This window comes from Eptesicus fuscus, chromosome 20, assembly GCF_027574615.1.
Source record: "Eptesicus fuscus isolate TK198812 chromosome 20, DD_ASM_mEF_20220401, whole genome shotgun sequence".
NCBI classification, from domain to species: domain Eukaryota; kingdom Metazoa; phylum Chordata; class Mammalia; order Chiroptera; family Vespertilionidae; genus Eptesicus; species Eptesicus fuscus.
This window is the reverse complement of record NC_072492.1, coordinates 29003269-29030159: the sequence shown is the minus strand read 5'-3', so window position 1 is coordinate 29030159 and position 26891 is coordinate 29003269. Positions and strand designations below refer to the sequence as shown.

General features: G+C 40.8%; 1 protein-coding gene across 2 annotated transcripts in view; it reads left to right on the top strand.

Moving 5' to 3' along the window:
- The window catches only part of USP32 (ubiquitin specific peptidase 32), a 124354-nt gene that overhangs the window by 57860 nt on the left and 39603 nt on the right, over positions 1–26891 (top strand). For both annotated transcript variants that reach the window (XM_054708936.1, XM_054708935.1), the window contains exons 7-15: positions 4403–4510; positions 7994–8109; positions 8823–8885; positions 13641–13724; positions 14702–14763; positions 20282–20384; positions 22927–23122; positions 25038–25213; positions 25877–26017. In XM_054708936.1, the coding sequence (XP_054564911.1) occupies positions 4403–4510; positions 7994–8109; positions 8823–8885; positions 13641–13724; positions 14702–14763; positions 20282–20384; positions 22927–23122; positions 25038–25213; positions 25877–26017 (1049 nt within the window). The remainder of the gene's footprint in view (positions 1–4402; positions 4511–7993; positions 8110–8822; positions 8886–13640; positions 13725–14701; positions 14764–20281; positions 20385–22926; positions 23123–25037; positions 25214–25876; positions 26018–26891) is intronic.

Here is a 26891-nt window from a genome sequence, read left to right as displayed (position 1 = left end):
ATTAGCATATTCCCTGTTTATAGATAGATAGATATAGATAGATATAGATAGATAGATAGATATGCATTACTTGTGGACATAGACAATAGGGTGGTGAAGGCTTGGGGCAGGGTGGGAACTGGGTAGAGATGGGCAATGAAGTGGAAGAAGGGAGAAATCTGTAATACTCTCAACAATAGAGATAAAAAGATTAAAATATAAAAAGAATAGTCTGTTATATCTTTGAGTGTGCAGTTAAACTATTTTCCTTTTTTTGTTAATCCTCACCTGAGGATATTTTTTCGGGAGATTGGAAGAGAGAGGGAATGACAGAGAGAAATATTGATGTGAGAGAAACACATCGATTGGTTGCTTCCTGCACAAGCCCACCAGGGCCTGGGCCGGAGAGGAGCCCGCAACCGAGGTACATGCCCTTGACCAGAATCGAACCCGGAGCCCTTTGGTCTGCAGTCTGACACTCTATCCAATGTGTCAGACCGGCTAGGGGAATCCTTTTTCTTCTCAATTTTTCTAAATAATTTCTGATTTGGGATGGATTTTTAATTAAATTTTATTTTGCATACTATAGCCATTTTTAGTTGTTAAAATTGATACAAGATAGAGACAGGCAGACATAACCAAACACTAAGTGATAGTAATGTATTTCTGCTAGGATCTTAAGTTTTAGTTATTCTTATATCAAAAGAAAAAAAAACTTCCTGAAACTACTGATAAACTCTTTAAAAATTTTTTGGCCAGTTTATGGGAGTCATGCCTGCTTTTATAAATATCCTATCTAATAAAAGAGTAATATGCAAATTAACCATCACTCCGCTACACCCACAAGCCACGCCCATAAGCCAATCAGGAGGGAGGCTTGGGTTTCCCCGGCAATGGAGGAAGCCAAGCTTTCCACCTGCCCTTGCCGGCCTAGGCCTCCACTCAAGGCTACAAAGTTTCAATGATAGAAGATACATAAATCCAAACAGAAATGGCGGCAGCCACGGAGCTGGAAAGAGCAGGAAGCTAGGGTTGCCCCTGGCGATGGAGAAAGCCAAACTTTCCACACACCCTGGCCGGCCCAGGCCTCTGCTTAAGGCTACAAAGTTTCAATTATAGAAGGTAAATAAACCCCAACAGAAATGGCTGCCGCCACAGAGCAAGCAGAAGGCTTAGCTCCGCTCCAGGCTACAAAGTTTCAGTTGTAGAAGATAAATAAACCCCAGATACCAGGGCCTCTGCTTGGGTCACCGGGGGGCATGGCCAGCCTGCAAACCACCACAGGCCCCTCACCCAGGCTGCCCCACACCCCAAGGGAACCCCCACCCTGATCCGGGACACCCTTCAGGGCAAACCAGCCAGCCCCCACCCATGCACCAGGCCTCTATCCTATCTAATAAAGAGTAATGTGCAAATTGATCATCACTCCACACAAGATGGCTGCCCCCATGTGGACACAAGATGGCCTCCACAAGATGGCCAGCAGGGGCGGGCAGTTGAGAGGGACCAAGCCTGCAAGGGAGGGCAGTTGGGGGCGATCAAGCCTGCATGGGAGGGCAGTTTGGGGTGACCAGGCTGGCAGAGGAGGGAATTTGGGGGTGACCAGGCCTGCAGGGGAGGGCAGTTAGGGGCAAACAGGCTGGCAGGGGACCAGTTAGGCATCAATCAGGCTGGCAGGGGAGTGGTTAGGGGGTGATCAAGCTGGCAGGCAGAAGCAGTTAGGGGTAATCAGGAAGGCAGGCAGGCGAGCAGTTGGGAGCCAACAGTCCTGGATTGTGAGAGGGATGTCCGACTGCCCGTTTAGGCCCGATCCTACTGGGATCGGGCCTAAATGGGCAGTCGGACATCCCTCAAGGGGTCCCAGAATGGAGAGGGTGCAGGCTGGGCTGAGGTACACTCCCCCCTACCCCGTGCACGAATTTCATGCATCGGGCCTCTAGTCCTATATAATAAAAGAGTAATATGCAAATGGACCATACCTCCACTACACCCACAAGCCATGCCCACCAGCAAATCAGGAGCAAATATGCAAATTAACCCAACCAAGATGGCTGTGGCCATGGAGCGAGCAGGAGGCTTGGGTTTCCCCAGTAATGGATGAAGCCAAGCTTTCCACACACCCTGGCGGGCTTAGGCCTCCACTCAAGGCTACAAAGTTTCAATTATAGAAGATAAATAAATCCCAACAAAAATGGCAGCAGCCACAGAGCTGGAGAGAGCAGGAAGCTTGGGTTGCCCCTGGCAATGGAGGAAGCCAAGCTTTCTGCACACCCTGGCAGGCCTAGGCCTCTACTCAAGGCTACAAAGTTTCAATTATAGAAGACTAGAGGCCGGGTGCACGAAATTCATGCACGGGGGTCCCTCAGCCCAACCTGCACCCTCTATAATCCAGGAGCTCTCAGAGGATATCCTACTGATGGCTTAGGCCCACTCCCATGGTTCTCTGCTCTCTGCAGGGCCTGGAGGTTTCCCTGTAGCCACGGAGATGAAGCCCCCATGCCCTGCTGTCGTTCTCTGCCTGCTGCCGCCATGTGCCATGTGAAGGAAGCCCCAATGCCCTGCAGTGTGCTCTGTCTGCTGGGCCTGGGGGCTTCCCAGACATGGACACACTAAGGAAGCCCCCATGCCCTGTTGTCCAGGCTCTGTCTGCAGGGCCTGGGGGTGTTCTCACCACCACTGCCCACTAAGGAAGCCCCCAAGCCCTGCTGTCTGGGCTCTGTCTGCCATGTCTGGGGACTTCCCTGCCACTGCCCCACTAAGGAAGCTGCCATGCCCGGCTTTGCCAGGCCTGGCAGCTTCCCGATCACCGCAGCGACAGGCCCTGCTCCTCCGCCGGCTCCGTGGGCACAGGGCCTTGCGTCTTCCCCATCGCCGCGGCAACAGGCCCTGCTCCTCCGCCGGCTCCATGGGCACAGGGCCTGGCGTCTTCCCCATCGCCACGGTGACAGGCCCTGCTCCTCCGCCGGCTCCGTGGGCGCAGGGCCTGGCGGCTTCCCGATCGCCGCGGCGACAGGCCCTGCTCCTCCGCCGGCTCCTGGCAGCTTCCCGATCGCCGAGGCGACAGGCCCTGCTCCTCCGCCGGCTCCGTGGGCGCAGGGCCTGGCGGCTTCCTGCTGCTGCAGCGAAAGGCCCTGCTCCTCCGCCGGCTCTGTGTGTGCAGGGCCTGGCGGCTTCCCACTGCCGCAGCACTAAGGAAGCAACCATGCCCTGCTCTCAGTGCTCTGTTTGCTGGTGGGACAGGCCAGACACTCCAGCAGCGGGGCTGAGGGGACTGGGCGCCGCCATCTTGTGGGTATGGGGGCCGTCATTTTTGTCACGGAGTGATGCCTAATTTGCATATTACTCTATTATTAGATAGGATAAATAAATCCCAAGAAAAATGGCAGCAGCCATGGAGCTAGAGAGAGCAGGAGGCTTGAATTGCCCCCAGCGATGGAGGAAGCCAAGCTTTCCGCACATCCTGGCCTGCCTAGGCCTCCACTCAAGGCTACAAAGTTTTAATTATAGAAGATAAATAAATCCCAACAAAAATGGCTGCGGCCACGGAGCAAGTAGGATGCTTGGCTCTGCTCAAGGCTACAAAGTTTCATTTATAGAAGATAAATAAACCCCAGATACCAGGGCCTCCGCTTGGGTCACTGGGGGGGCCTGCAAACCACCACAGGCCCCTCGCCCAGGCTGCCCCATGCCCCAAGGGAACCCCCACCCTGATCCGGGACAGCCTTCAGGGCAAACCATCTGGCCCCCACCTGTGCAGCAGGCCTCTATCCTATCTAATAAAAGTAATATGCAAATTGACCATCACTCCAATACACAAGATTGCTGCCCCCATGTGGTCAAAGATGGCTGCCCCCATGTGGACACAAGATGGCCACCACAAGATGGCCAGCAGGGGAGGGAAGTTGGGAGGGACCAGACCTGCAAGGGAGGGCAGTTGTGTGCAATCAGGCCAGCAGGGGAGGGCAGTTGGGGGCGACCGGGCCTGCAGGGAAGGGCAGTTGGGGGGGACCCAGTCCTGCAGGGGAGAGCAGTTGGGGGTGACCAGGCCTGCAGGGGAGGGCAGTTAGGGGCAAACAGGCTGGCAGGGGAGCAGTTAGACATCAATCAGGCTGGCAGGGGAGTGGTTAGGGGGTGATCAGGCTGGCAGGCAGAAGCGGTTAGGGGCAATCAGGAAGGCAGGCAGGCGAGCAGTTGGGATCCAGCAGTCCTGGATTGTGAGAGGGATGTCTGACTGCCCGTTTAGGGATTGGACCTAAACGGGCAGTTGGACATCCCTTGAGGGGTCCCAGATTGGAGAGGGTGCAGGCTGGGCTGAGGAACACCCCCTCCCCCCCGTGCACGAATTTCACGCATCGGGCCTCTAGTGTTATAACATTAGGAAGTTTGGTCACTGTAGTTTATCGTGTCTTTTCCTATTTTACAGGTTTGTTTAATGCTTTTGATGAAAATCGTGACAATCACATAGATTTTAAGGAGATATCCTGTGGATTGTCAGCCTGTTGCAGGGGACCCCTGGCTGAAAGACAAAAATGTAAGTTAAATATTGTCACAAAATTTGCAAGTATACAGTGAAAAAATTAGTATTCATCCATGTAAAATCATCTGTGGATTAAGGCTTGAATTTTCATCACTTTGTCAGATTAGCATATAGCAATCTCATGTTGAGATTTTATTTAAATCATTCTAAGGAGTCAATCATCTATTCTTTTGCTCTGTGGAGTAGTTTGGTATCTTTGTTATTATTAACTAGTGGCCCTGGTGCACGGATTCGTGCACATTGAAAGGAAATTAATTAGAATTCCTGGGGCAGCACCATGGCTCGAAGGGTGTCTGCAGAGCAGTAGGGGAGGGGAGGAAGAAGAGGAGGGGGGGATAGGAAGAAAACTCATGCTGGGATCTTCCAGCTCGCAGCACTGGCTCCAGTGCAGGGACTAATGCAGGCAGTCCCAGGTGGTGACTGGCGGGGCAGGACTGGGCGGCACCATGGGCATCTGTGGAGTGAGCGGGGGTCCCTCTGGCATTTGGGGTCCCTAGGCCTGGCCTGAGGGGATAGGGCCGAAATCGGCTCTCTGACATCCCCTGAGAGGTCCCAAAGTGCGAGAGGGAACTCTGCAAAGTTGCTGTTGTACCGGGTGTGGAACGCAAATGCAAGTGTGCAGTAAACCAGATTCAGGGCCAACAGTGCCCCAGGAACAACATAACCCACAGCGGAAGGTGGAATTGTGGAATCGTGGCATTGCACGGCCCCGCGAGAAATTGGGCTCCCTCTCTGGTTCCAGGGTGTGTCACCCGAGAACCGCTGCTGCCAAGTCACTGCAGCTCGGCAGCCCCTGCATTGAGCGTCTGCCCCCCCGGTGGTCAGTGCGTGTCATAGGTACCAGCCGGATGGTCAGACGGTGACTTAGCCTTTTATATATATAGATGAGGTTTATTTTCCTGATGAATTTACAGTTCATGATAAAGAAACTATTTCAGCCATAATATATTTGAAAATGTTAAACGTTTAAAAAATATTTTCTTTTTTCCCCCCTAGTAAATATTTTCTGGTAGTCTATATAGGGAATTCAGTGCCTTGCATAATTGGAAGTACAACTCATTTTCTATGACTTGTATAAATACTTTAATAGCAAAGTGAAATTTATGTTCAAAATACAGTTTTATTAAATACTAAATTGGTCATTTAAATCTAGCTAAAATGTTATAGCATAATTTATAAGCATATTACATTATTAAATCTTAACCATATTTCACAAAATGCCGCAATTTACATTTAATTGGTACCTAATACTGATACATTTACTAAGGTTATTATCTCTGTGTCTTTCTAAAATACAGCTTATAAATATTGTCTGTTTTGAGTGTGCTATTTGACTATTTTGACCTTCAGTAATATTTATAATGCACTTAAATAGCATAATTATTTTGGGGGTGTATGAAATAGATTATTACTTAATCTTAACAACTTAGATTTCTTCTTTTTTTTTCATGATGATATACCATTAGTTTGACCTACAAATGTACAGACTAGAGGCCCCATGCACGAAATTTTGGCAAGGGGCTTGGCCCTCACAGCCCCGGCTGGCCCCTGCAGCCCCTCACAGCCCCGGCTTTGTCCGGAAGGTCATCCGGAAGGTCGTCTGGAAGGACGTCTGGAAGGTCGTTCAGCTGTTTGGTCTAATTAGCATATTAGCTCTTTATTATATAGAATTATTTGTTCCCATTAAAGTGCTAATATTGCCCTAGTCCAGTGGTCGGCAAACTCATTAGTCAACAGAGTCAAATATCAACAGTACAACGATTAAAATTTCTTTTGAGAGCCAAATTTTTTAAACTTAAACTTCTTCTAACGCCACTTCTTCAAAATAGACTCGCCCAGGCCATGGTATTTTGTGGAAGAGTCACACTCAAGGGGCCAAAGAGCCGCATGTGGCTTGCGAGCTGCGGTTTGCCGACCACTGCCCTAGTCAGTTTCGCTCAGTGGGTAGAACATCTCTGCCTGTGGACTGGGGGGGCACGGGTTTGATTCCGTTCAAGGGCATGTACCTTGGTTTCAGGCTCTATCCCCAGCCCTGGTCGAGGAGCGTGCAGGAGGCAACCAATCAATGTGTCTCTCTCACATCTATGTTTCTCTCTCGCTGTCTCTCCCCCTCCCTTCCACTCTCTCTAAAAAATCAGTGGAAAAATAGCCTCAGGTGAAGGTTAACAAAAAATAAAATAAAGTGCTAATATTAAAAAGAGTGGCTAAAATTTTTGTTTCTCACTTGATCTTAATTATGGACTTAGAAACTTTTTTAAGCCCTCGCTGGTTTGGCTCAGTGGATAGAGCGTTGGCCTGTGGACTGAAGGGTCCCGAGTTCAATTCCGGTCCAGGGCACATGCCTGGGTTGCGGGCTCAGTCCCCAGTAGGGGACATGCAGGAGGCAACCAATCAATGATTCTCTCTCATCATTGATGTTTCTATCTCTCCCTCTCATTTCCTCTCTGAAATCAATAAAAATATATTTAAAAAAACTTTTTAAAATTCTTTGCTGATGGACCACTGAAAGTTAACAAACTGGTGATTCATTTGGAGTTAATTAGCAAAGTGCTTATATTTCTAATTCTTATCATCTATAATAATAAAAGGGTAATATGCTAATTAGACCGGATGTATTCTGGATGTCCTTCCTAATGAAGCCAGGGCCGGAGGGAAGCCAGCCCGGGTCCAAGGTGCTGGAGGGAAGCCAGTGCTGGCAGCCAGGGGAAGGAAGGCCTACTCTTGCACGAATTTTCGTGCATCGGACCTCTAGTATCGTATATAAACTTCATTGAAGAATTGAAATTGGCCCTAACCAGTTTAGCTCAGTGGATAGAATGTCAGCCTGCGGACTGAAAGGTCCCAGGTTCAATTCTGGTCAAGGGCATGTATCTTGGTTGTGGGCACATCCCCAGTGGGAGGTGTGCAGGAGGCAGCTGATCGATGTTTCTCTCTCATCGATGTTTCTAGCTCTCTATACCTCTCCCTTCCTCTCTGTAAAAAATCAATATATATTTTTTTAAAAAGTTGAAATTGTTCTTTGGCAAAACCTTGAGTGTGTATTACTTTTATTGGAGAGGCAAAATGGAAGTAGACTATCTTAATACCAGCTTGTTCCCATTGATTCTTAATATAGATTGAATATTTTCATCATTAGAAGAATCAACTCTTCAGTGATCAGTTTTAAATATAAGAAATTAAGGGCTTAAATTACCTCCTTAAAACCTGTTAGGTATGGTAGTATTTATTGGCCCCCTTTTTTGTTTTCAAATTTGAGAGAGACAGATTAATGAAGTGTGCAGATAATTCTGCATGTTCAGGGGACTTCAATGACATATTTCTATGTCTGCTCCAGATGAGAACTTAATCTAGGATATACTTGCTTGAGAAACTCAGTCATTTTACTAGAGCACCTTCTAGTGAAATGTATTGTACTTGTAAACATAAACTAATTCCCCTTCATAAGAGTTTCTTTTTTTTTTTCTTTTTTTTTTTTAGTTTGCTTCAAGGTGTTTGATGTTGACCGCGATGGAGTTCTCTCTAGGGTTGAACTGCGAGACATGGTGGTTGCACTTTTAGAGGTCTGGAAGGACAACCGCACTGATGATATCCCAGTAAGTTCTGATTTTAAACATCTTATTGTATGTAACTTCCAGAAAATGGAGTGGAGAATTTTTTAAAAGTCAGAGAATGAAAAGGATTTATTATTACTGTTAGTTGCTGAATTATGCTACTCAAAATATTCATTGCTGAAGATGAAAAATTGGGTAGAGAATTTGTCTTAGAAAATTTAATAAACTGTATAAAGTAAGAATCAAACTACAGAATAATTATTGTAATTTTTTAAAGCAAATATAAAATTCTATTTATGGTAATAAAAATACTTAGTCAAAATATAGTATACTAGTGGCCTGATGCACGAAGATTCGTGCAAGAATGGGCCTTCCTTCCCCTGGCTGCTGGCACTGCCTTCCCTCTGGCCTAGAGCTGCCTTTCTGCCTTTGTTCCGGCCCGGCGCCACTTTTCAGTCTTCCCATGCTGCTCAGAGGCCCAGAGCTGCTGGGGCAGTGTGGAATGCCTGCGTCGTCACCATGGCGATGACATAAGTGTCCCACACCACCCCCGGCCGCTCGGCGCCTGCATATGTAAATTAACCCACCATCTTTTTTGGGTTAATTTGCATACTCACTCCTGATTGACTGGTGGGCATTGCAAAGGTACGGTCAATTTGCATCTTTCTCTTTTATTAGTGTAGATTTTGGCCACTGAATAATAAAAATGGTATCAATTCTTTTCTAATTGCTCCTTTTAATTTCTTTTTTTAAAGGAATTACATATGGATCTATCTGATATTGTAGAAGGCATATTGAGTACACATGACACCACAAAGGTGAGTTTAGCCAGGGCTAACTTATCCTTTTCTAAAAATACCATGTACCAAAAATAGGGATATATAGCATATAATATTTTAATCTGTTCTGTATCATCCCTACCAACTGCTTATTTGGATCTGTGGTAACAGTACCTCCAGGTTGACTCTAAAGACAGTCCATTCCATGTGTTTTATGTATAAAAACATTTATTAGCTAGGCATTTTATAAAAATTAAGTAGACCAGCCCTTGTCAAAATAGTTTATAATTTTTATTTCTTTCATTTTAATAAGTAATGGTAAGGCTAACCTTATATTGAGCAAAAGAAGCCCCACAAAAAGAATATACTGTATGATCCCATTTATATGAAGTCAGGAACAGGGGCAAAACTAACAAATTATGATAGGCATTCGAATAATGATTTTTTAATATTAATCTGGGTGTCCATGTATTCCTAAAAGAGTTTTTTTATTTTTATTTTAAGTAGTACTGGTAAGGCTGTCTCAAGTTCTTTTTTTTTTCTTTTCTTTGAAAATGAATTTTTATTTTTCATTTTTTAAAAAATTTCTTTATTGATTAAGGCAGGTGTCCTCAAACTACGGCCCGCGGGCCACATGCGGGTGTTTTTGCCATTTTGGTTTTTTACTTCAAAATAAGATATGTGCAGTGTGCATAGGAATTTGTTTATAGTTTTTTTTTAAACTATAGTCCGGCCCTCCAACGGCCTGAGGGACAGTGAACTGGCCCCCTGTTTAAAAAGTTTGAGGACCCCTGGATTAAGGTATCACATATTTGTCCTCATCCACCCATTCCCATCCCAAACCCCTCCCCACGCATGCCCCCACCCCCCTGTTGTCCGTGACCACTGGTTAGGCTTATATGCATGCATACAAGTCCTTTGGTTGATCTCTCCTCCTTACCCCCACCCTCTCCTACCTTCCCTCTGAGGTTTGACAGTCTGATCGATGCTTCCCTGTCTCCGGGTCTGTTTTTGTTCATCAGTTTATGTTGTTCATTATTTCCCCTAGATGAGTGAGATCATGTGATACTAGAAATACACTTGTAAGAACCGAAAATGAGACAAGCCATAATGGTTATGCTGAGAGGCAAATGAATCAGTCTGTAGTGAGTTTCTTTCTGGGCCAACAGTTCTTTTGAGTCACAATTTCAATGTCAAAGAGTTCCTTATGTGTACATGTCAGCAATGATATTTCAGTTCTGTATGGTGGACAAATGGTGGTAATGCAGGTCCGACCTCTCTGGTTTGGTCCTGGGCAACGCACAGCTGCTGACTGCTAGTATGGCAAGGCATCGTCAGCATCTTCCATCTCTGGACTGTTTCTCTTCTGTCTTCATGGCTGGAGCAGTCCTGTCAATTCCTCTCTGTTGCAGGAATCCACATGGTCTTGGAGTTGTTTTCTGAAAATATACAAACATATTCTCGACCCCCTCTCGAGTTCTTGACTACTAGCCAGAATAAGCATGTACTTTATAAAGAATAAATCCTTTAATTTTTTAGTTTGATATTTATTACTGACTGTTAGGTTTACTCCTGTAGTTTGATTTGTTGTGATGTGTGTGTGTGTGTCCCTGTGAAATTGAAAATAAGCTACATATTGTGAGGCATATTTGAGTTAATTTGAGCCTTTCCAAGTAGCAGATTGGTTATAGAAGCTTAGATTAAAAAGTAACATCAGTGTTTTTTCTTTCTTCAATCACAATTCCAAAAGGAATAATCAGTCTTATTAACTGGTATTCATTGCTGTCTATCTATATATATATAAAGCCAGCGACTGGATCACCGAGACAACCAGAACGACTGGTTGCTATGATGCCCACTGCGGCCCGTGAACTGTCCCAATCGGGGTGGGGCAGCGGCCAACTTCTTATGGTCCTTCCCCCTGGCTGGCCCCACCCCTGATGGGCCCCCACCACCGAAGCCACTCCCCTCAGGTGGCTCCACCCCTGATCGTCCCCCTGACTCCAGTAGGGGGTGGGGCCAGCCAGCCAACCTCCTACAACCCCTCCCCCTCCCCCAGATCAGCCCCCGCACCCAATTCTGGGTTGGGGCCAGCTGGCCCACCACCCACAGCCCCTCCCCACAGCCAGCCCCACCTCTGATCAGCCCCTACCACCCTGAATGGCCCACAGCTCCTCCCCCCAGCCAGCTCCACCCCTGATTGGTACACCCCACACCAATCAGAGGTGGGGCTGGCTGGCCAACCTCCAAACTCCCACCTTCTCCTTCTCCCTACAGGCCCAGCCCCAATCCACCAATTGGGGCCAGGCTGGCCGGACACCACCCATGCACGAATTCGTGCACTGGGCCTCTAGTTTTTATATAAGATCAAGTTGCTACTTCTGGCTATGCTGTGAACATTAAAAAGATAATTTAGCTGTTTCAGCTCCATGTAACCATGATAATGAAATGGTTAGCATTTTATTTGATTTTTTACTTTTTAATATTTTTTGTTGATTTTTTAGAAAGAGAGTAAAGGAGAAGAATAGAGAGATAGAAGCATTGATGAGAGAGAAACATCATTGATAGGTTGCCTCCTGTACACCCCCTACCGGGGATCAACCCTGAAAACCAGGCATGTGCCCCGACAGGGAATCGAACCAGTGACCTCTTAATTCCTGGGTTGATTCTCATCCACTGTGCCACACTGTCCAGGGTGGTTAGCATTTTAGAATGGAACTTGGACCTTTCAGCCAAAGCTATTAACCATATCCATTTGTGACCAGATTGTGCCTATATTACCCATTATTTTGTACCTTTAGATTGGCATTAACATACTTAATAGAAATTGTAGCCTGAAAGTCAGTAATTACAGTGCTTTAAGATCTTTCCTTATTGTATATGGTTATTTTATAGTGAGAAGAGAATATATCAATATCATTAAATAATAAAAGCTAAAAACATTATTTATCTAGGGTTATTAGGTAATTGTTGAATACATGAAGTATGAAATACTTGGTTATATTTTTGCCAGACAAGAAAAAGTATATGTCGTCTTCTACATGGTATATGTAATTTTTGGTGCTCTTTGGCAACACAAAAATGTTGCTTTACCCAACTTATAAAAATGTAATGTTAAACTGCATTTTGGAGAAATGTAAAGTAGATATTAAATCTTTAAGAAGTCTGATAATATTGCTAGATGTTTCTAAGAAGGTCTTAGAAGGTTGTTAGAATGAAAGGACTAGGTTATTTATACTCAGACTCTTCGATCAGGAGTTAAACTGACCCAGTCAGCTTTAGTCAATGAAGAACATCAATGCTGGAGGTCACAAGCTTGGGTTGGGATTTGAACTAGTAGCTTAATGCGGATTTGAATAAAGCATCAGATTTCTCCTTGAAGGTGAAGAGAAATGAACCCACTATGTTTTGACCTTAAAATTCTCTGAAATTTCAAAAGTGAACTTTTCATTTTCCCCAAGAATTTTAATCCTCCCCACATTGAAGCCTAGAGATTGCAAGTCCTAAGGGAGGTGCTTGAAGGCATGCCTGGAAGTTGTTATTTTTGTGCCACATTTCAGTTCAGTTTCACAGTATTAATTTAAGTGTGTTCCTTAGCCACAATGTACTGTTGTTTTATAAAGGAAATTACCCAATCCTCCAGTTTATATATCACATCCTGCATGTCCCACACCACTTTTTCATGACCTATTAATATATTGGTCTTTGTGCTACAGTGGAATCTTAGGTTTTGCCTCAAAAAAAAAACAAACAAAAAAAAACCCTCAATTTTCCCTACCCAGAGCTTTTTGTAGTTTTCCATAGGTAACGCTTGAAACAGAAGATACTGTTGCCGAAACCGGTTTGGCTCAGTGGATGGAGCGTCGGCCTGCGGACTGAAGGGTCCCGGGTTCGATTCCGGTCGGGGGCATGTACCTTGGTTGCGGGCACATCCCCAGTGGGGAGTGTGCAGGAGGCAGCTGATCGATGTTTCTCTCTCATCGATGTTTCTGACTCTCTATCCCTCTCTCTTCCTCTCTGTGAAAAATCAATAAAAATATATTAAAAAAAAAAAAAAGAAGATACTGTTATTTTCTAGGTCTTGTTGAAACAAAATTGTTGATGTGTCCTCATTAGCATAGACTATTTTAACAGATTCTTGTCACTTTTAAACTTATTCTAGCTAGCTGGACTACTTGTCATATGAACACATAGAATCTACTTTACTTTATTTTATTATTTTTTAAAATATATTTTTATTTATTTCAGAGAGGAATGAAGATGGAGAGATAGAAACATCAATGATGAGAGAGAATCATGGATCGGCTGCCTCCTGCATGCCCGCCACTGGGGATCAAGCCCACAACCGGGGCATGTGCCCTTTACCGGAATGGAACCTGGGACCCTTCAGTCCGCAGGCCAATGCTCTATCCACTGAGCCAAATCAGCTAGGGCTCTACTTTATTTTAAATATATATATTTTTTAACTCAGATAGAGGAAGGAGGAGGGAAAGAGTCATAGAAACATCAATGATGAGAGAGAATCATTGATTAGCTGCCTCCTACATGTCCCCTATGGGGGATCAAGCCTGCAACCCGGGCTTGTGCCCTGACTGGGAATTGAACCATAACCTCCTAGTTCATGGGTCAATGCTCAGCCACTGAGCCACAGGGCTAGGCTAGAATCTACTTTAAATTATTGCTTTGTTTTCAGACAAATGACCAATATAAGTTTAATAAACCAGATTTTATTCAATTGCTATAAAAAAATGACATTCTTAGCATGAGATCTTTTTAATATTGTTTCTCTTTCAGATGGGCCATCTTACTCTAGAAGACTATCAGATCTGGAGTGTGAAAAATGTACTTGCCAATGAATTTTTGAATCTCCTTTTCCAGGTACGTTTAATGTAAATGACAGGTTCAGAGGTTAGTAGTACCAGTAATTCTATATATTTTCCATTATTTAGTAGTTAATGCAACTGGACTGCAAAACCACATATGATACTAGTTAAATAGAACTACCTTATCCTATACATGCCTGAAAGATGGTAGGATAGAACATGAGTGCCTTTTGAACCTTCTCAAAATCAAGATGGTGGGAGATAGGAAAGCAGAATATAGGTGATATTGTTTATTTATCTTATCATAACTCATGATAGAGAAGCATGTAGACTTACAGAGAACCATAAAAGCCATCATAATTTGCTTTTTCTTCACTCTTAATCTTTTTTAAAGGCCCTTCCTAACAAGTGAGATAGTGTGAACAGAGAGATGGGTCATTAGTAGGCAACTATAATTTTTTCAAAGTATACAGTCTCTTTAGTTAGAAGATTATCTTAGTTTCAAGGTGTCTCTTAATTTTATTTATTTATATTTTTATTCTTTATAAGGTCCAAGAAAAATTGAGGGACAAAGAGAGAAGAAAAGCAACCAGGAGTGAAAAGTCATAGAACTTGCTAGATTTTAACTATTTTCCTAAAGTAGTTCTCTTGCCCCAATTTATATAAATACTTTATGGTGCCCTGGCCAGTGTTGCTTAGTTGGTTGGGCATCATTGCATGCATGGAAAGGTTGCCAGTTCAATTCCCGGTCAGGGCACATGCTTGGGTTGTGGGCTTGATCTCCTATAGGGGGTCGAGTAGGAGGCAGCCAATCAGTGTTTCACTCTCACATTGATGTTTCTCTCTCTCCCTTTCCCTTCTTTTCTCTAAAAATCAATTAAAAAAAAAAAGAATTAGCTAAAATTTAAAGTTCAAATTTGCTCAAGTGACTCATTAATAGTTCATTAATTGAAAGCTCTGCAGAGACTGTGAAAAATACAATCTAGTCATTAGCACCAGTCAATGAAGTTTAATTTACCACTTTTTCTTTAGGTATGTCACATAGTTCTGGGATTAAGACCAGCTACTCCAGAAGAGGAAGGACAAATTATAAGGTAAGTTTATAGTTTCAGTCTATGTATTTTTCATTATATGGTTGAAATTGCTAACACCTGAAATATATCATTACTAAGTAATATTATGTCCCACTTTATTATTTTTTTAAAAATATATTTTATTGATTTTTTACAGAGAGGAAGAGAGAGGGATAGAGAGTTAGAAACATCGATGAGAGAGAAACATCGATCAGCTGCCTCTTGCACACCCCCTGCTGGGGATGTGCCCGCAACCAAGGTACATGCCCTTGACCGGAATCGAACCTGGGACCCTTGAGTCCGCAGGCCAACGCTCTACCCACTGAGCCAAACCGGTTTCGGCATGTCTCACTTTAATGTAATCATTATAGTAACACCCTGTTTCTCCAAAACAATTACATATAGAGATATTTTTAAGTAATTTCCTAACCAAGGTATTGGATTAATTTGAAATCAAATTCTATTTCACATTAAAATTGCACTGGTACTAAATTTAATTTTTTGAAATAAGACATTTTATAAGATAACAGGTAGTGCCCGGCCAGCATGGCTCAGTAGTTGAGTATCAACCTATAAACCAGGAGGTCATAGTTCAATTCCTGGTCAGGGCATATGCCCAGTTTGCAGACTGGTTCCCTAGTGTGGGGTGTGCAGGAGGCAGCCAATCAATGATTCTCTCTTATCATTAATGTTTCTATCTGTCTCTCCCTCTTCCTTCCTCTCTGAACTCAATAAAGAAATGTATATTTTATATATATATGTATATATATATATATATTTATTGATTTCAAAGAGGAAAAGAGAGATAGAAACATCAATGATGAGAGAGAATCATTGATCGGCTGCCTCCTGCACGCCCCCTACTGGGGATCAAGCCTGCAACCCAGGCTTGTGCCCTTGTCCAGAATCGAACCTGGGACCCTTCAGTGCGCAAGCTGATGCTCTATCCACTAAGCCAAACTGGCTAGGGCTAAAAATATATTTAAAAAAAAAAAAAAAGATAACAAGTAGCAATTTTTTCTTACTACAAAATAGTTCACATTTATTATAGAAAGATTACAAAGTAGACCTAAGCAAAAAGAAGCAAAAATGCCCATCATCTCTGTGTTTAGATAATTGCTGTTGGCATTTTTATTTATTGAGGTATAATTAACAACTAAAATTATAAGATATTCAAAATGTACAATGTGATGATTTCATAAATGTATGCCTTATAAAAGGATTCTCCCCATTGAGTTAATTAACACTTCCATTACCATCTTTACCTTTTTTTTGGGGGGGGGCATTTAAGTTATACTCTCTTAGCAAATTTCAATTATACAAGTGTTATCTACTATAGTCACTATATTATACTTTTGATCCACAGACCTTACTCATCTTATAATGAAAGTTTGTACCCTTTTAGCAACCTCTTTCTATTTCCCCAGCCCCAGCAACCATTTCTCTACTCTGTTTCTAATTGGACTTTTTTTTGTTTAAAGATTCCACACATAAGATAATACTGTGCAATATTTATCCTTTTCTGTCTGGCTTATTTCACTTAACATAACACCCTCCAGCTTCATCCATGTTCTTGTAAATGACAGGATATCCTTCTTGTTTAAAGCTGAATAATATTCCTATGAGAGAGAGAGAGAGAGAGAGAGAGAGAGAGAGAGAGAGAGAGATTGATTGATTGATTTTCTTTATCCATTAATTTGTTGTTGGACACTTAGGTTGTTTCCATACCTTGGTTATTATAAATAATATTGCAGCCCTAGCTGGTTTGGCTCCGTGGATAGAGCATTGGCCTGTGAACTGAAAGGTCCCAGTTTCAATTCCGGTCAAGGGCACATGCCGGGGTTGTGGGCTTGATACCCAGTGGGGGACTTGCAGGAGGCAGTCGATCCACCATGATTCTCTCTCATCATGGATGTTTCTATCTCTCTCTCTCTCATCCTTCCTCTCTGAAATCAATAAAAATATATTTAAAAAATAATAATATTGCAGTGGAAATGGGAGTGCAGCTATCTTTTCAAGATAATGATTTTGTTTTATTTGGATATATACGCAGAAGTAGGACTGCTGGATCATATGGTAGTTCTATTTTTAATTTCTTGAGAAACCTCAATAATGTTTTTCATAGTGATTATCCCAGTTTTCATTCCCATCAGCAGTGTACAGGATTTCTTTTTCTACATATCCTAACCAGAATTTGTTATACCTTGTCTTTTTGATAATAGTTAGCCTAACAGATGTGAGGTGATATTGTGGTTTTGATTTGTATTTCTCTGATGATTAGTGATGTTGAGCACCTTTGTATATCCTGTTGACTATTTGTATGTCTTTTTTGTAAAAATATCCTTTGCCCATTTTTTTAAATTGCGTTATTCTTTTGTTTGTTTTGCTATTGAGTTACATGAGTTCCTTGTATATTTTGAATATTAGTCCTTTATCAGTTATGTAGTTCACAATATTTCCTCCCATTCAATAGGTTTCCTTTCCTTTTTGTTGATGGTTTCATGTTAACACATTTTACATCCATATCACCACATATGTGTATGCCTCTGATGGAATTTATAAATTTTTTTACAAAAAATGAGAATATTCTGAAATATTGTTTTTTCTGCTTCCATTTTCAATGCATATCATATAATTATACTTTTATATATATAAAAGTATATATATATAAAAGCTTCTTATAATTTAAATGATTAACTAATAGGTCATATTTATCCCCTATTTATATTTCTTTAATGTATGTATATGGGAAAATTTAGTAATAAAGTATGTACATTTTTGGTTAAGGATTTACTTAGGCAAAATTACTTGAGGTAAAATACCTGAATTGGTAGGCCTGCACATTTTTATATTTATAACTCAATTTTTAATACCTTGAATATTTTTCATTGCTTTAGAGCAGGGGTGGGGAACCTTTTTTCTGCCAAGGGCCTTTGGATATTTATAACATCAATAAAGGCCCGGTGCATGAAATTTGTGTACAGGTAGGGTTCCTAGGCCTGGCCAGTGATCAGGGTCGATCTGTGGGGTGACCGGCAGGGCAATCAGGGGGCCCCTGCTGGCACCTGCCTTGGCTGGCCTGGGGCCTGTGGGCTGGGGGAGCTCATGCATTGAGCGTCTGCCCCCTGGTGGTCAGTGCATGTCATAGCGACTGGTCGTTCCACCAGTCGTTCTGCTGTTTGGTCAATTTGCATATTAGGCTTTTATTATGTAGGATTCTTGGGCTATACAAAATTATCATCTTAACCCTTTGCACTCACTTGCTTTTCTCGATTCCTTTATTCTACTGCTAACCATGTCGAGTCACACTCGACATCCAAGTGTAAAGGGTTAAATATTAACCTGCTGTATTTGGTCAAACATTTAATTAACACACCCCTGATGCCTTGCCAGGGCCAGAAGAAATGATTTCTCTGGCCTTTTATGGCCCCAGGCCAGACATTCCCCACCCCTGCTTTAGGGTTACCATTATATAATGTTAATGAATAGAAAGTTTCAGAAACAGGACTAGATCGCAACTAAACTTTGCTTTTAGAATAAATTCAATATATAGCTTATAACCCATATTTTTCTTAAAAGCAGTGTGTACACAAATTTTCCAGTAGTTTTGTTTTTTGGGTTTTTTTTTTGGCTTTGGACTACTTAATAAAAGAGTTTACTGAAGTAGAGTTGTTTGGAATACTTGGGAACAGGATTACATAGTCAAAATTTAAACAGGCAGTGCCACCTGGCCTGTGTTGCTCAGTGGTTGAGCATCGACCTGGAGATCACAGTTCGATTCCCAGTCAGGGCATATGCCTGGGTTGTGGGCTTCATCCCCAATAGAGGGGTGGGGAACAGGAGGCGGCCAATTGTTCTCATCATTGATGTTTCTATCTCCTTTCCTCTCTCTGAAATCAATAAAAACATTTTTTTTAAAGGAAAAAAAGATTTTATGAGGATGTGCAGAAATTGAAACCCTCATACATTGCTGGTGGAAATGTAAAATAGTGTAGCTGTTGTGGAAAACAAGTTGGTCGTTCCTCAACATGATATTACCACATAACCCAGCAATTCCAATTTTAAGTATATACTTAAAACATTTGAAAACAGGATGTACATAGATGCTCATAACAGCACTATTCAAAATAGCTAAAAAGGTGGAAACAGCTCAAATTGCTACCAGTGGATGAATGGATAAACTAAATGTAGTTTATACAGACCATGGAATATTATTCAGCATAAAACAGAAAGATGTAGTGATACATGGTACAACATGAATGGACCTCACAAATGAAAGAAGCTATTCACAGTAGGTCACATACTGTATGATTCCATTTGTATGAAATATCCAGAATATGTAAATGCATAGGTACAGAAAACAGGTGGATGATTGTCAAGGGATGGGGAAGGGAATAATAGGGGAAAACTGCTTAATATATAACTGCTTCGTTGGGATGTATGAAAATGTTTTGGAGAAATTGACATAACATAAAATGAACCTTTTAAAGCATACAATTCAGTAACATTTAGTACACTATTTCACATCCACTAGAACATTTATGATAGAAAAGGCAGACACGTTGGTGAGAATCTAGAGTAACTAGAATAGAACCCTCATACATTGCTAATGGGAATGTCTGATAGTACTTTGCAAAAACACTTCACCAGTTTCAAATTATTAGATGTTAGATGGTGAAACAAAAATGTGGTGTATATGTACTTTTGGAATACTATTCAGTAATAAAAAAGCACAAACTAAGGATACCTGATATAATACAGATGAACCTCAAAAACATTATGCTAAGTAAAAGTGGACAGATGTAAAAGACCTTGTGTTATATCATTCCATTTATATGAAATGTTCACACAAGGGAAGTTTATAAGAGATAGCAAATAGACTAGTGGTTTTCGGGGTCTAAAGGTGGTAACACAAATTGACTAAAAATAGGCACAAGATACCTTTTTGGGGTAATTGAAATATTCTAAAATTTGACTGTGGTGATAGTTGCACATGTCTGAAAATTTATCAAAATAATTGAGTTGTAAAAAAAAATTTGAGTTGTGAACTTAATTCAGGTAAATTTTATGATATGTAAAATATTCCTCAATAAAGCTGTTTTTAAAATATCATCAGGCCCTAGCCGGTTTGGCTCAATGGATAGACTGTCTTTCGGCTTGTGGACTGAAGGGTCCCAGGTTTGATTCGGTGGGCACATGCCTGGGTTGTAGGCTCGATCTGCAGTAGGAGGCATGAAGGAGGCAGCCGATCAATGATCCTCTCTCATCATTGATGTTTCTATCTCTCTTTCTCTCTCCCTTCCTCTCTGAAATCAATAAAAATAAAAACATCATCAGTATGAGTGATGCTTGATAGTGGTATTGTGACTCCCTGAAGTTGGCTTATCAGTATTTCACTAATCGAAATTGTAGCAATTTCCCAAGTATATCTATTTGTTTCATGTTTTTCCTTTGTAAAAATTGCTAATGATAAATTGTGGGTGCGTGGTCATCTGTGTCACATACCATTTGATGTACGAAGTTTCTTTTGTATGTACAGAGGATGGTTAGAACGGGAGAGCAGGTATGGTCTGCAACCAGGACACAATTGGTATATCATCTCCATGCAGTGGTGGCAGCAGTGGAAGGACTATGTCAAATATGTGAGTAAGATTTCTGTTTACCTACCTTTTTTCATAGGATTTTCAATTCTACAGACTTTGGGTGACTACTGGCTAATAATAAAATGCTCCAACTTAAAGATTTGAAGGGTTTAGAAATAATTTCCCATAAAATACTTGCTATGTACGAGGCTCTGTGCTTATAGATTTCCTCCCTGCAACAACTCTGTGAGGAAGGTAATATTGGGCATGCAGGTGCATGTATATACACCTTACATATCTCATTTAGTCCTCACAATCTCTGTGAGGAAGGTGGTATTGTATCTATTTTACCTGTGAGGAACCTGAGGCTGGGACTCGAGGTAACCTGAATTCTTGCTCAGAGTGGAAGTTCTGGAAACAAATGTAAGGACTGACTTTAAATCCAGGGGCATGTCAACTACATTATACTTCATTATTTCACCATTTTCATCAAAAAGTTGAAGATTCTTGGGTGGTTTTCTATTCAAGAAATTTAATTTCAGAAGTAATATTAGAACCCAATTTCTAAACGATAACCTGACATTGTTCCAAATAAAGAGTTAAAGAAGAAAGTATTAGTGAATATTCTACTCTTATTTAAAACATACAAGGAATTTTTTTCAGAATTAGAAAACTGAAAACAGTAATTCCAGTAATCAAATTCTCCATTTTGGAGAGTCATTTGATATGTTTTGTTGACTCATTGTCAGTTGCCAAATGATTACTAAGCAAAAAACTAATAATTTTATTCATATTATTCCTATATGTTCTTTTCTGTCATTGTTTATCAGAAAATACTGGTAGATTGTTTACATTATTTTCCTTATTCCACCTGGTTCTTTTTTCCTTTTGCAGAGGTTAGTAGTTTGTTTTCACACATAAAATATGTTAATTGGAAAAGGTAGACTTTAAGTGTCACTAAAGGAGTGAAAGTAGGCATATGACTTCAAAGACCTTATAGATAGATAATGATAGTGATTGTAGATAGAAAATGAGAATATTGGGTAACATGTCTCAGTCTATTTTGAAATTATTTTTGTCTTTATGTTCTTACTTTGACCTTAGAATAAATGGTTATTAATGTCTTACTGGCTACAGACTCAAAGAAGAACCTAGCTTTATGCTTGAGGTATTACTTTTTGCTCCTGTAGGAATATGATAGAGGTCTTGCTCTTAGCAGCACATCTCTTATAAAACAGAAGTACAGCCCTGGCCAGGTGGCTTAGTCGGTTGGGGCATCGTTCCATGTACTAAAGGGTTATGGATTTGATTCCTGGTCAGGTCACATACGTAGGTTGCAGGTTTGATCCCTATTGGGGCATGTGTGAAAGGCAGCTGATCTTAATATCTCTCTCTCTCTCTCTCCTTCCCTCCCTCCCTCCCTCCTTCCCTCCACTTTCTCAAAAAAATATCCACGGATGAGGATTAACTAAAAAAACAAACAAAAAACACACACACAAAAAATCATACTTGTAGTATACAGGGTGCGGCAAAAGTAGGTTTACAGTTCATATGGAAAATAATACAGTAATTAATAAATAATAAACTGTGCTTTGTGTACTCACACTATAACCTACTTTGCCCCACCCTGTAAATATGTGTAAAGCATAAAAAGAAATAGCATCAACACTGACAGAGAAAAAAGTGTATCCTGAAGTTTGATCTATCATAAACCATTCATACAACTTAGAAGAAATCATAAAATTCTCAAAATAGAATTATATTAAAGTTCCACATAGGCTTTTTAGGAATAGTTGACTCACATGAAGTGAGGAAATTGTTCAACACGGGGGAAATTTTATCTATTTAGAGACCTATCTTTCTAAAAACACAGTCTTCCAGGATAATTTCTGATAGTTACAGACCAAGAAGTAAGTAAAAACAAAAAGATCCTTTGATGTTTGGGGAGGTGGGGAGGACTTCCCAGAGCAACTGGAAATAACATAGTTAAGTAGCTAATGACTACAATATATGACCATTATTGGCTTGTTCAACATATAGAAGGAAAGTGATGATAACATTAGTTATCTGAAAATGTTGATAATTGCACTGGAAGCCAAGAAAAATGTAATCAATGATAAGAATAATAGGGCAGAGAAGGGGAAAGAACAAAATAACCTGAGTAATGGTGTCAGTTTTAGGCAGTGCCAGACACAGAGCAGTAGATTCCTAGAATAGAAAAACAAAACAAAACAAAAAAACAGAGACTGAGAAGCGGACCACTGTAGTTTGGTACACTGGAAAACAAGTGAAGAAAAGCACTATTCTCCAAGTCTACAGGGTGCATCATTCACTGTGCCATGTTAAAAAACATATGGTATGCTCTGGCTAGTGTGACTTGGTTGGGTGTGTCTCATGCACCCAAAGGTGCCGGTTTGATTCCTGGGCAGGGCACATGGCCAGGTTGCAGGCTTGATACCCAGTAGGGGGCATGCAGGAGGCAGCTGATTGATGTTTCCCTCTCACATCGATGTTTCTCTTTCTCCCCTTCTCTCCCTCTAAAATAGAAAATACATATTTTAAAAAAAATTTACCTCCTAATGTCTGACTTCATGATTTTTAGGATGCTAGCCCTGTTGTGATTGAGCCATCATCTGTTCTGAATGGAGGAAAATATTCGTTTGGAACAGCAGCACATTCTATAGAGCAGAGTGAAGATAGAATTGGAGGAGGCAGCCTCAGTTATATGAATACCACAGAAGAGAAATTTTCAGACAATATTTCTACTGCATCTGAAGCATCAGAAACTGCTGGCAGTGGTAAGTCTGACTTGTTTCCCTTGGGGTTTAGTCAGGGTCATTTCTTAAAGGAGTATACTTTGTCAGAGTATGCTTAGTAGAATATTGGGCATCAGGCTTCCATTCACAGAAATAAGTTTTGAATGAAATGGTTATTTATAAGATTCTTGAAAATATTTTTACTGATTAAGCCATATTTCCCCATATTGCTACTAAATTATTTTGTCAATAAGTTTAAATTTGGTAAATAAAAATCTAAATTTCTTTCTTTAGGACTCTGTAATTATAAGCATACTTTTACTGGATTAAATACATTTTCATATCAAATTCTACAGACATGTTAGGCTAGAATTTGGGGGATTGTTTTAAATGTTGAGAAACAATTCATAATGCTTTCCATAATTCCCTTCGGCTCTTGATACCTAAAACTCAGTGGTTCTACTCTAAGTTGGGGATGATGAGGAAGATGCTTTGGTGTTTTTATGGCTCAACTGAATTGAGTTGATCCCTGTTATTCTGCTGACATAAAAGGAGGACTTTCAGTCTTATTCTGTTGTTATTTCATCTTTGAGATTTTTTTTTTCTTTTTCCATGAAGGGAGTAGACAAATTGGACAGAGCTAGCATTTTCTCTAAGAAACTAGAATTTACTGCTTCTCTTTCCCCATCTGACATTACAAAGATCACTTAGCAGTCCTAGCTCTCTCTGACTGGCTTTCATACCAAATTACTTCTTAACCCTTTTAAATGTATATATGTTCTTATTAAAAAGAAAAAATATATATTTTTATTGATTTCAGAGAGGAAGGGAGATGGAAAGAGAGATAGAAACATCAGTGATGAGAGAGAATCATTGATTGGCTGCCTCCTGCACTCCCCACAGTGGGAATCGAGTCTGCAACCCGGGCATGTGCCCTGACTGGGAATTCAACTGTGACCTCCTGTTTCATAGATCATTGCTCAACCACTGAGCCACGCTGGTCAATCGGGTTAAACTCTCCTTTTGATATATGCTGAAGTTGAGCAGTGCCACACTTAGAAGGTTTAGTGACTAATGGTTAGAATGTTTACCTCAGATTTATATTTAGTTAAGAGTTGAAATTTCTTAAAATACCATTAAAGTTCACAACTCTAAGTTGTCATTAATCATTTTTTGTGTATATATTTTTATTGTAATGTTAATGCCTTCCTTTCAAAGGAAGGATTTATTAGGGGACAATTTCTTACCCCCAGCATTCTTCTGTTGAAATTGTTATTTTAGCTCCTTCCCTTTGGTTTAGACGTCTTTTTTTTTTTTAATCCTCACCCGAGGATATTTTTCTATTGATTTTTAGAGAGAGTGGAAGGGAGGGGGAGAGACACACAGAGAGAGAAACATTGATTGGTTGCTTCCTGCACACACTTTGATGGGGGCTGGGGGATTGAACCTGCAACTAAGGTATGTGACCTTGATCGAATCAAACCCACAACCCTTCAGTCCTCAGGCCAACATTCTCTCCACTGAGCCAAATTGACTAGGCCTGGTTTAGACTTAATACCATCATCTTCCAAAAACATTTGGGATGTGTTTCCAGGTAGAAGAGAAGAATTATGGGAGACTGTGGAAGAGCCCAGTTACTTTGCTATACTTCTTCCTTTCCTATTAGAGGAGATACAATTCTTGTAAATTATCAGATATTCTAAGAGGCTGCCCAAATGTTCATGTGGTAACAATTTTTAAAGTTTTTATTTCACCTAGTATTATGTTAGGTATTGTCCAGAAAGAAATACATCTATCTGTATTTCCTAGCTTCAGCACATTTATCAGAATTGACTGTACTGACATGCCAAGAGAATAATAGCATTAACCTAAAACATGGACATTGAATTCATATCTTCAAGCCTATTTATGTATAATAACTAAAAATACAGAGATTCCATCCTCTATTTCCTTACAGGCTTTTTGTATTCAGCCACACCAGGAGCAGATATGTGCTTTGCTCGACAACATAACATTTTGGACAGTAACAACCAGTGTTTCCTAGGCGCCAATGGGAATATTTTGTTGCATCTCAATCCTCAGAAACCAGGGGCTATTGATAACCAGCCACTAGTAACTCAGGAACCAGTAAAGGTAAGTAATTTGACATCTACTTAAAATCATTCTCTTTCAGCTTGCTTATATATTTTATTCTAGAGGTTTTAGCACATAACACTCCCCCCAATGAAGATTGAGCCTGCAACCTGGGCATATGCCCTGACTGTGAATCCAGCTGTGACCTCCTGTTTCATAGGTCGATGCTCAACCACTGAGCCATGCTGGTCAGTCGGGCTTAACCCTCCTCAGTGGTCATTTAATTAACCTGTTGTGGATGAAAATCTTTTTGCATAGTATATTTTCATGAGAATATTTTATGATTTAGTACTTGCACAGAGGCAGTGTAGTGATCCTTGGAAATATTCTCATTCTTACTTAGAACAGCTACTATGAACAGCTACATGAAAATGTAGTTTCATGTGTCTGTGGAATTTTCCCCCCAAAATAATATTTTATATTGTCTGAGAGAAATCTGTGAAAACAAGTCTTATTATTTCCAAATGCTCTGATGATTTTTTTTCAAATGATTTGCTTTTTGAGTTCCCTTTCTTAGTTTGTTTTGAAAGTTAAAAATAAAAATCTTATTTAGAACATGAAACTGAGTAGTGACATGTGTGTTTATTCTTCTGTGTCTAGATTTTGTTAAAACACAAGAGACTGTAATATTAAAAATCAACATTTACATTTTATTCTTCTAAGGCTACATCATTAACACTTGAAGGTGGTCGATTAAAACGAACCCCGCAGCTGATCCATGGAAGAGATTATGAAATGGTCCCAGAACCTGTATGGAGAGCACTTTATCATTGGTATGGAGCAAACCTGGCTCTTCCTAGACCTGTAAGTATAGCCAATAGTGCCTATATAAGGAGCAATCATAGATGGAGTCTTCTATTATTTTTATAAACCTCACTATCCACAATTTAGTTCTTATGGTAGTAGAATACTCAATACCTGTTAAAATCAGTTGAACAACTTTTGGGTTTCTTCTCATTCATTCATTCATTTTTTCATAGATTTATTGAGTGCTGTATTAACCATACAATGATGTGCCTATAGGAATGGGTGGCTTTTATGGAGTGGAGGGAATAATCACTGGACTAAATAAAGTCAGGACATAATTAGCTAGGCTATTAAATAAGTCATCCACATAAATGCAGACATTAGGATAATGTATGACATAGACTAAAGCAGAAGTCTGAGAGCCGGTGCTAATAAGTTTAGTAGGGGAAGTGGAGCATAATTTACTTCTGAAACTGCTTTTCCCATTAACTACAAAGGCATCCAGTGAGGGATCAGGTTTATTTTCTAGCTGTTGATGGATTTTTGTGGTTAGTCTTTTGAAGGATAATAGGAATTCAAAGCTAGTAAATGAATTCTGATTGTTGCCATTACTAGGATGAGTCATTTAGAGCAGCAGTTGCCAACCTTTCAGACCTCACGAACCACCAGTGGTCTGCAGACCACCAGTTGGCGACCGCTGCTCCAAAGGTTTCCTTTAACCAACGGTCGCCAACCTTTCAGACCTCACGGACCACCAGTTGGCGACTGCTGATTTAGAGCATAAGTAAAATCCTCTGAAGTAATTAAAGGACTTCGAGAATATAATACGAAATTTTAGTGATTTATGCAGCATCATTTGTTGTGCTTATACAAGTAAACAGCAGGACTCGTTACCTTTACTCGATACCCTCAGCAGGACTCTTACATTCTT